Genomic DNA, 11429 nt, shown 5'->3' with positions numbered 1-11429 from the left:
AGTTATCTGACGTATTTCTAGCCAATCTTGTAATCAATTATCTTTCCCTTCTTACCAATGCACCCTTTTTTGTTATGCAGTCAGCAGATGTATTTCATTCACCACTACCCTTTCAAGTGTTATCGATTTTACTTCTCCCTAGTTTTCTCGTTACTTTGAAAATTCAATAATCTAATCAATTATATTTACACAAGCCGCCTCGATCAGCGTTTGCTATTTGCATCTTATGTGAATAGTTAACCTAAATTAAGGCATGAGTGAAGAATCTGTGCCGATCAAGTTCAAGTAGGTGACTATATGATACTAAGATCACCAGAAAACTCGAGACTTGGTTAACATAAAAATCCCCTACGCAATATATAACACCACATGATGATACTTTTCATGACAAGAATGCTGTTGAACAGAGTGACCTCACAGAGTAACTATTGATTCTATTTAAAATTTTCTTCAAACACAAAAACAATTCTTGATCATGTCGCCTCATTGTTCGGGTGAGAATAGAGCTGGCCTTCCATGATATGTAAACATGTTTATATTGCGCAATAAGCTTATTCAAATGAGTTCATTTTGATTAGTTAATATATTAACTTGTAAATGTACTGAATGACAACTACATAATTTTTTGAGTCACGCGAAAAATAAGAACTTTTCTTTTCGTACGTCTTTGATGCTGTAGAGAATGCATCTTTCGCTAATTTAGTTTGTGTAGGCTTTTGTGATGTGATTAACAACAGACAACAAAGAAGTAATTATTTTCTCTCTCTCCTTATTTAAAACCAGTAAACCGCATCACTGCTTTGATCTAGAAGGTACGAAGGCAAAAAGCGGATAATTTACGACTTGTGTGCTTAACGTTATCAGACATAAGTTCAGATGATAATGATGATAAGTTCAGATAATGATAGAGCAGAAAAGAAGTTTGTGCATCCTTAGACGCTGTTGGCGCATCATTATATAAGAAAACAGGCCATCGAAACAAATACCTTAGACCAATCAGAGTTTTTTTTTAACATTAATCACAACCCACCCCATGAAAATAAAATTTTAAAAAAATCGTCTTGGTATGCAGTAAACTATACCCGGAATCCAGTGCTCGGACAGAATGTCGTTCGAGGTGAGAAGGGTACTCTTAAATCTTAGTTTTGGAAACTAACTATGAACAGGACGTGCCGCAACATTACTATCTTTTAGACATACTAGTTATTTGCATAGTTTGATCCAGCTAAATTGAACAGAAATGATTGACGGTTCGGTTTTACGCTAAGAGACTAATACCTGAGGCATGGTTAAATTACCCTTGAATTCAAAACGTTGGTGCAAAGTTTCAACCAACATTTATCTTGATAAAAGTATGAAATACATTACGATAAATGTGCACGGTAAGACTTAATCACGAACTTCATTGGCTGGGAGACTGAGGAGAAATTTACCGCAGAAAGAATTTCATTTTCACATCTTAAGCGCCAATACAGAGTTTGAAGTTATTCGGCATTCATTGAATTGAAATAGGAATTAACAGTAGTATTTACTGCAACCAGACGCATCATCATGATCATTTCAGAAATGTTAAGAAATAGCTTTAGAATTTGTGCTTTCTATTCTATTACAAAGTGGCATTAAAAGTTTAATTATCATTAAAAGTACGATATGCTCATTCTTTACAACATAGTTGTGCACCGGAATTTCAAAATTGTGTTTAGAAATTGATGCAGTAGTTAATGGCCGAGCACAGTTTCGAGAAAGATCGCACGATTGATCTACGATTGCTATTCATTTGAACGACCTCCGGCTTACGCTGTGTGCCTTGTCAAAATTAAAAGCTCCACGCAGACCCTAACCTTTTTTCCTCAACGCTCACAAATAATCTGTTAAAATCATTGACAAGTAAAGGGTGTGGGATAGGGATGTTTCGTCAATGTAAAGCGGTCGATTATTTTTCAAACGAGACTGCGCATTCACGCGTTGAGAGCGGGAGCATTCACACCCAGAAAAAAAAATCTTGATAGGAATTCTGGTATTACCTGTGTTCGCCGATAGATATTTTTCAGTTTGTCTCAATCTCCTCTTCAATCATCAGTGCTCAGTGGTACGATCAGTTTAAAATATTGAAAACAAGAGCTGCCGTGCTCTTTATTTGTTTTGTAAAAATGTGTATAGCAGCAAATTACATGAATGACTGACTTTAGTTCATTTTTACGCCGATGCACTCCAGAGAAAAACAAAGGATCAGTCTGCCTCAGTTAACCGCAAGACTTCTTAAGCGTATGAGTGTCTTTTTTTAGTATGTTTTTATCTTTAGCTGGGTTACGGGAGGAGGGTTGGGGGGAGATTCGGGTGAAGAGAAGCATGAACAGTTGATGCCCTGCAAAGATTCCGAGCTAAAAGGTTTCACTAGAGTGCTTGGGACACTTTTTTCTCCTGTCTATCAGCGTTCTATAATGCAATGTCCAGACCAAAACATTGCATGACATTTTCTCGCGACAATAAATTCAAAAGACAATCATACTTCGAGTATGAATGAAGAGTTAAAGTTGAGAGGAAGAAAACAAGCCGCACTTGAAAACAAGTCACGTGTTTAATTGCCCTCAAGCTATTAGCCAAAAACGACAACATTTGAAGCCCCGCTGGTGCATTTTCTCTTCTACGTCGATTGAGATGTTTGAATTCTTCAGCTCAAACTGAATTTATCGAATTTCTTCAGTGCAAGCTAAACTGAAATCCTCATAACAAAAAGAAAAAAAAATGCAAACCCGAGCAAACGTATGAGGTCTCGAATGTTGGATTCTTAAGGTGAAGAAGGCGTCGGAGGAGTCCTGATGTCATTGTACTCATCGACGTACAGTCAATATCGTTCTGTGGATTCCTTTTTGAGAGTTGTTTCAATGTTACGTGACGATTCTCGAGAGCAGCAAAAATGCTTTAAGATTCTTCCATTCACTTCCATTTGGTTTTGGTCAGTGAGCCTGCAAGTGATTAACAGACATGTTAACTTCAAAGTGAATTGGTGCAGAGTTCCGAAATACATCTCAATGGCCACAAAATTTTATTCATTGAAGGACGTTTGAATATCAGCTTAGTTCTCTAAAAAGGATAAGTTAACAAAAACCCGTCCATAAGCCTTTAAACCCTAGGAGTGACCAGCATTAAATTTCTCCCTACAATATCAACCCTGAACCACACGTTAAGGTCAGGAGAATGAAGGAAATGATCACCACCAAAAGAAGCTTTTGATTGTTAGACAAACTCTCTTTGTCAGCACCTAAGGAAATGTATAAATAAAAGTATGGAGAATATGCATACTGATGTTAGAATGTAAAAGGTTAACTCATCCTTTCTCTTCTTATTGCGTCTTAAGAAATGAACAAGCAGTGTAAACCAAAATTATTGAATGAAACAGTGTGAATAAGTACTTCAGTAGCTTTGAAAATCAACTGTCTTGTTTAATTATGATTTGTATCATCATTATTAACTTAAGTGAATAATAACAGACTAAAAGCGAACGTCTATAGATCCATTACTGTTATACCTTTACGTTCTGATTCTTTTCTCCTCGGTAGCTCCACGCGGATGAATTTTAATCTACCCGACGACAAACCAACGGCTATTAGATCTTCACGTGCGCAGACCCCCAAACTGAACGGTCTCTCCTTTATGTCGAGCACGCAGAGCAAGTCACCGGTTCTTACTTGAAACAATCGAAGGAAGTTGTCGCTAGTGCAGCAAAGCAAAGACTCGTCGTCACAAGCAAATTTGCAGTCGACGATGTCAACGCGGTTTTTCAGCAAATTGTGCCTCGTTTCACCGCATCTGGCATCGAGGATATGTAATCCACGACCTGCATCGAGGGAACCCCAAGTCACAACAAACTCTTCTTTGGGCGAAATAATAAGCCGGGGCCAAAACGGTTCTTCAAAATACTTTCTACTCTTTCTTTCCCACGAATTTTTCTGGGAGTCGTTCTTTCTCAACCAAATTTTCAACTCTGTTATGTCAAACAAGTCATCGTCTATTTCCTCACAAGTGCAGACAAGAAAGTCACCCCGAACATTGAAGTAAACAAATTCAATATTTTCTTCGCAAATAACTTTTGTTTTCCCAGAATAAATAAACTCCCCACTGGTGACGTTGAAGATGTCTACTTTGAGCAATTTAAAGGTGGTTGAGCCTCTCAGATATAATTTAACTGGATTAGATGACCCTTTTGATGACATTAAAAAAAATGTTGTCTCCTCTGGTGGATAATAAACTACCACATCCGGTATATCTGTTCCTTCAAATGAATGGTCTTGACTTTGACAGGCTATCAGTTCCTGTGATATAAGAGTAAGCTTTTCATAACCACTCAGTTTGGAAAGAGGTCGTATGCATCTCGTTAATTCGAAATTCCACAGCTCTGGTACTCCATTCCCCATACATAGTAAAACACCTTCCTTCATAGGCACAAAAAATAGAGACGGAAAAGCAAAAGACCTCTTCGGCATCAAAATTTCTCGATTCGACAATCTTAAAACGGTCACTTCACAAGACCTCTCATCCGAACAAATGGAGTACAGAGTATCTCCCTCAGGTGAAAGCATCACCTCATTGACTGCTGGGCTTTTAAAGGAACAATCTGGATGACTGACGTCCACCAAGGCGACGTAGTTGAAAGATGGGCTACCCGCCAGTATTGAATTGTCTGATAGCCTTGTGTAAAATCCTGCTTTTAAATCTGGAAAAATACGGCTTACACTCTGCACCAGACAAGTCCCCGCATTTTCCTCGTAAAAATCAGTTAAATCTAAAGTACTTGAATCACTTGGCCATAACAGAAATTTGCCTCGCTGAAATGAGAGCGATGAGACACCTGTCGAGGAAGAGAGTTGATCTTCACTTCTGAGGGAGAACAGTTGGTAATCATGTTCGCCATTCCAAACCCAAGCGTATGAAATATGAGATCCAATTTCTGCGAGCACAAAACCTAGAGAACCAAAAGCGAATATGTAATTACCATCGAAGGCAAGGTGCATTAGTCCACATGGAACATATTTGAACTTCCATCCTTGCAATGTGTCGCAATGACGAATGTACACGCGTCCAGTAATATCTGCAGCTGTGAGGACTGACCCATCTGGGGAAATAGCGAGACATGCAACGTTTTCATCCAAAAGCATGCAGCATAATTCGGCGCCATCGTCTATGTTCCACAGAGAGATTTTTTTGGGATCATTACTACTGTCAGTTAAAAATTTTCTCCTGTTTCTAGAAAACGCACAATTTGAAAAAACACAATCACTTTTCGGAAAAAGCTCATAGGACTCTCCACCTAGGGTGTACACATTTCGCAAGCATCCTGGTAAGACATATTTTCCACTAGCATCAAAAACTACTGATCGATAAAAAGTCAAACCAGATTGCACCCAACGATATGCTCCTTCATCGTGCGAGGAACTACCCCAACGAGATAAGGCCGTGAATTCTTTCGCAAATAAGGATGGTCTCTTCCATTCTTCATTCCCTGTGTGAAGAGACCACAGGTGAATTGTTCCATCTTGGCATTCACACACCATATAATCCATTTCGGGTGAAACATCAAAGCATGCCACAGTACCTGAACAATAAAATCGACCTTGCACTACTTCTTGTTCTTCTTCTTTGTCTAAGTATTTCATGTACAAGGCATGAGGAAGCTTGTTTTCAAGGATTGCTGCTGCTCTAAGAGATAGCTCGGGGGAGCCCTCGTTGACCAAAATTTGAAACAAAGCTTGTGGGTGGTCCTTCAACAGATAGGAATGTTTTCGAAGGGCTTTTGACAGAGAGCTTAACAAAGAATAAGTTCCCTCTTGCAGTGAGGCGAGGTCGACGTTCCTTTGAACACGTTGGAGATCATCTGAAGGAACCACGCTGTTCACACAAAGTCTGCGAAAAATGAGTTCTAAATCTATGACATAGGATTTTACCAGGTGATCTACGTTGTAGGTAGTTGAATGATCACCCAGTCCATCCAGCTCGGTCATATGCTGGACACCATGTTGCAATGCGTACTGTTCAGCGTCGTTGAAATGGGAATCAAGAAGCTTCTTGTCTTTAATTTTGTCAAGCTCAGCAGTGCAAAGGTCGAAGAGGATCTGATGCCCTTCCTTCTCGTCCACGATGAATTCATGCTGACCATACGACGACGTATTTGTTAACCAATCTTTCACGGACTTATGGATGAAGTGAACTCGATCGTGGCAGATTGGCAAAAGAGAAGAGATACAGGCGATTATTTCATTTACCTTTCGTCTGGCAGTGGAACAGTTCCCAGTAGGTTGTAGTATTCTGGAGGCCAAGGCCAATGGTAGAGGCTCTCTGGAAGCGGCTAGGGCGCATAGGAAATGTAACACTTGTTCTTCTTCAATCTTTAACTCTTTGCAAAGTTCCTTTTCTAACCGTTTAAAATGATCAAGATAAACGGATGAAATACCCGAAGGCAATCTGCTCTCCACCTCCTCGACGGTAATTGGCGAGGCATTCTCTTCGAGTGCAGCACTAAGAAAATATGCAAATAGGAAAATACCCTCAGTCCTTTGAACCAGTTTGTCCAAGAGCACATTCTTATGTTCTTGCTCAAGTTGCTTTCCCAGACGTAGTTGAAAGAAACGTTTGATGTCGCTTAAGTTCTCTTCCTGTTTTTGGTTCAGGTGTATGGGTTGCAGATGCTTCAGGCTCTCCGTAATGTTTATTTCTGGTCGGGCTGTCACGAGAAATCGAATCCATTTTGGGAGCTTAAAAAAATGCTTGCCAACGACATCGAGAAGCTCGTTGCGTCCTTGATATTCACTTTCGTCCAAGCCATCTATTACCATTAAGATGTTTCTTCCTGGATCTTTAACAGCATTAAGAGGTTCCTTCAAAAGCAGAGCAAAGAGCTCTTCGACACCCATGCTGTTGAGTGGTACCCCCAGATTCCTTGATAGTTTTTCCACGAGAGCTTCCTTGTACTCGGGTAAGGTGTGCGTCAAATGACAGGCCAAGGATTGAAGCATCAGCTGTGGATTTCGATAGCGCACTTTGTTGTGCTGACAGAAGTGGCTCCCTGACAGTCGACCAGCTTTTTGCATTCTCTTACACGCAACAGCGGAGATAACTGACTTTCCCATGCCAGCATTGCCACTGATGACCATTACTCGATTTTCGGAGCTTTTGTCGTCTAACCATTCATCCATCTGTCGGAAGATCCACTCACGGGTTCCTTCCTGGAATCTTTGCGCATGATATTCAATATCCCCTCGGAAGTCGACCTTCGCTAGGTTTTTAAGGGCCTCAACTTCCCAATGATCTTCTCTCTTCTTCTTTTCGTACTCAGCTACCTGTTTAAATTCTTCGATTCCTACTTGCATTTCTTCAACAGCCTCAAGAGTTTTTGCCTGGCAGTGGGACAATTTCTCCAATTTAGACTTGGTATCCTCAAGTGTTTTCTGGTCTTCTTTTTGGTTTTGACGTAGATCTGCAACGTCTTCGTGCATCTGTATCTGGAAATTCCGTATATCCCTCAGCTGTGACCACGTATCTTCTTCACTCTCAGACCACTCACGTAACAAGTCAATATAGTCTTCCTCTCCACTATGTTCGGCTTCTAATCTATCTATTTCTACCTGGTCAAACCCAAGATCAACAAGGACTGCGCGAATTTTCGGCCACAGGGACAAAAACACTGACATTTCAACGCCAGTAGTGGACACGTGGCCATACAACTCATTGCGGAAAAACTTCACTCGAGCAAGGTTAGCCTCGAAAGAGGTGTCACTAATAGGTGGCATCGCGTGCCATCCTAAGGATGGAGGGGTGAGGCCACACATGTTGGTCAAAAGGAGAAACAGGAGAGTGATATCAAATTCTTTAGAATCAGGTGGATCCCCACTAGGTGGGAAAAGTTGGTACCACTGGGCTAAACGCAGAACCTTTTTCTTGAAAAGAGTGTGCAGTGTTGTGTAGTGAGAACTGAGACCAGCAGCTAGTTTGGTAGGGGGGTGAAAGGTATCGAAGCATTTCCTCAAAACCGCTGTACCGCCATCAATAAGAAGTCTGCTGAGCTTGGCTCCATTCGTCTTCTCTACAGAACTGGCAAGTGATGAAGGTGTGGCAGCTGCCATACCTGGTGCTTTAGGGCATGGATTCTCTAGGGAAGCTTAATTGTCAGAACAAGACCCTGCCTTCAAAATTTCCACTGTATTCTTCTTACAAAACGGTCAGTGCAAGAGTGCCTTGATTGGATGTTTATGGCCGAATGTTGTTCTAAAATGTAAAAAGTAATAAAAAGATTCTTCATAAATTCGTAAATAACATGTTTAGAGACCATAATACTGTCGCTCAAAAGCAAAGCCAAGAAGGATAATCATCATGTCAGCTATTAGAAGAAGGTCTCAAGTCATAAAATATGACAATTGGGGAAACTCACACGATTGTCTATCACAGGTAATTTTTCGCCTTTTTTATGAAACCAAAGAACTACGGATTGGTATCAAACTCATTTCCTTTCGACAAAGCTGGGTTCTGTCGCATAAAAAAGACATCAGGTTTAGTACGTGCCTACTCTGCCATTGTAAATGATTTTACATCTGCGAATTCGAATCAGCAATCTCAAACGTTTAATGTCGCAACATTCATCGAGTTATCTGATGTATTTTGTAGCCACTCTTGTAATCAATTATCTATCCCTTCTCACTGATGTACCTTTTCTTGTTATCTAATCAGCTGATATGTTTTATTCACCTACCATTGCCCTTTCGATTATGATCGATTGTGCTTCTTCCTAGTTTCCTCGTAACTTTGAAAATTCAATAATGTAGTCAATTATATTTACACAAGCCGCCTCTACTAGCATTTGCTATTTGCAGCTCATGTGCATAGTTAACTTAAATTTAGGCTTAAGTGAGAAATCTGTGCCGGTCAAGTTCAACCGAACCTTTTCTGTTTAGAAAACATGCAATGGTGGCTTTCATAGCGGTTTTTTACAAACGAATATTACCTTTTGGCATGCAGCAGTGAGTTTTGTTAAACTAGGTGACTATATGCTACTAAGATTACCAGAGAACTTAAGACTCGGTCAACATAAAAACCCCCTGTAGAATGTATAACACCACATGATGATGATTTTCATGACAAGAATGATATTGAACAGAGTGACCTCTCAAGGTAACTGTTGATTTTATTTAATATTTTCCTCAAACAGAAAAACAATTCTTGATCATGCACAGGACGAAATCACATGTTTCCGTATTTCTGAAACGTGGCGGAAACATGCAACTCCATATTTCCGTTATGTTTAACATGCACAAAAAGTGGTCCGGTTCCGTTGTATACGCAGCAACGGAAACGCGAGAAAACGTCACGAAACCGGTAACGGAAACACAGGTTATCCGTCGTGTTTCCAGAACGGTTTAACATGTTTCTGCCACGTTTCCGTTTACGGATTCTTGCAATTTCGTCCTGTGATGTAACCTGGTCATTCAGGTGAGACTAGTGTAAGCCTTCCTAAATATGTGAATATGTTTACCTGTTCGTGCAATGGGGGAAATGTAAGCCGGATTTTCATGGGAATAATAGATCGCATTCTCAACCTAAAAATCTTATCTTCCATCTTATTCAAATTAGTTCATTCAGATTAGTTTTATTCGAGAGTAGAGTGACTGGTAAATGTACTAAATGGCAATGGATGAGAACCGCATAATTTTGCGAGTCATGCGAAAAACAAGAACTTTTCCTTTTTGTACGTCTTTGATGCTGTGGACAATGCACCTTTCGCTAATTTCATTTGTGTAAGCTTTTGTCAAGGATTAACCGCAGACAACAAAGAAGTAATTATTTTCTCTCTCTCTTTATTCAAAACCAATAAACCGCATCGCAGCTTTTATCTAGAAAGTACGAACTGAAGGCAAAAAGTGGATGATATGCAACTTGCGTACTTAACGTTATCTGGATATAAGTTCCTCGCACATTTAAGACTACTTAATTGAAAAAAAAAACTTTTGCTTAGCGCATAAAATAAATACTTGAAAATAGACACAGACGATGAATTCTTTGAATTTTTGTCAAGCGATTGAACCTTGGTGCGCAGTGAAGTAACCGCGAGATCTAGCAAATTAGCTTTGTAAGTTTGCGACACGGATTGTGTTGAACGCAATTTATTTTTCTCATAGACTTTTTAAATGAGGTCTATAGTAGAAGTAAACTCGAAGAAAGAGATAACTAACTCAACCAGAACGGATTTGAAACACTAAATAACGCAGGGACTTAAATTGGCCAAGATGCATACACAATAACTCAAGCTTTCCCATCTCATCACAGAAATCTATTTGTAGTGTTTCCCCTTTCCATCAGCGTTGAATGTAATAAATAGAAATCCTAATATGATATCCTGAACCTATTCCCCAGATCTGGAGCAATTCACCCAGTAAATTTGAGTGCAAAACAAATCCACTCCTACGTAACAGATTTCTGATGCGGAAGTCACCCAAGGAAAACTCAGAAAGCTCCCTCACGAGTGAAAACAACAAAGTAGTGACGATTCTATAGTAAATTTCGTTTCGTAGTTTCTAACTTTCACCACCAACCTGCACTTGCTGCTGTTTATTGCAGACGCTTGCAAGATCTTCCTTCAAGTCGTCTGTTCGCTTGTTCATCGCTCGATGCACACCCTTTGTTCACGCAGGAACTTTCATCCAGTCTCTTCGCCATATTCCTCCTACTGCCGAAAGTCGGCCAGGGAGGAGGGGGTTGGGGGGTTAAGGGGGCGAGAATTGACACATGGCTTTTCCTTTTCCGTCTAAATTACCTTATGGTTCTTGTGTGATTAAAAGACTTAACTTTGAAAAATATATCTGATCTATTAGATGTCCTTCGGTGAAATGTCACAAAAATCGATTACCAATAAATAAGGGGATCATTACTTTTCAAGTGAACCTAAGATACGATATTTTGTAACATTTCCTCAAACAGAGGGAGTAATTGATAGTCAAAGTAAAGCTGTCCCGGTCTCTTTTCATTTTTTTTTTCTGCTGATTTTATTGCCGAGAATTGCTTCTCACCCTTCCCTCTCGAACTACCCTTCAGGCCCAGTCCTTAGCGTTAAGATTGGAACGCCTAGCGAAAGTTGTGTTTCTGTCTTTGCAGCACGATGCCTGTTGGTAATAGAATTGCAGGACCTGAAGTCACCCAACCATTCATTTTTACGGTACAAAAGCATTCGATAAACCTCTGGTGCTAAAGGAATAGAATCCTCTTCTTTTTCAACTTTCGATGTGTTCCTTGGTCGAGTGATTTCGTCTCTTACTTCAGATTAGTGAAGATGGTTTACGATTAGATGGCCAGAAAACAGACGAACTTCGACCTATGTGTAAGTTGACCCTAGCAACAGATAAATTTAAGTAGTTCATAGGAAACATAAAAATATAATGGGGAAGTTT

The 11429-nt window shown here is 39.9% G+C and overlaps 1 protein-coding gene across 1 annotated transcript; it reads right to left on the bottom strand.

The window, feature by feature from the left end:
- Positions 1–2337: 2337 nt before the first annotated feature.
- Positions 2338–10647, bottom strand: LOC136280972 (uncharacterized). Its single transcript, XM_066166992.1, has 3 exons — positions 10578–10647; positions 3530–8259; positions 2338–2966 (listed from the first exon to the last, which is right to left on the bottom strand). Exons 2-3 carry the CDS (start codon positions 8115–8117, stop codon positions 2938–2940), a joined length of 4617 nt encoding a protein of 1538 aa, XP_066023089.1. The 5' UTR covers positions 8118–8259; positions 10578–10647; the 3' UTR covers positions 2338–2937.
- Positions 10648–11429: the final 782 nt, after the last annotated feature.

Source organism: Pocillopora verrucosa, chromosome 5 (genome assembly GCF_036669915.1).
Source record: "Pocillopora verrucosa isolate sample1 chromosome 5, ASM3666991v2, whole genome shotgun sequence".
NCBI classification, from domain to species: domain Eukaryota; kingdom Metazoa; phylum Cnidaria; class Anthozoa; order Scleractinia; family Pocilloporidae; genus Pocillopora; species Pocillopora verrucosa.
The sequence above is the reverse complement of the archived record's forward strand: the minus strand, read 5'-3'. Positions and strand labels throughout refer to the sequence as shown.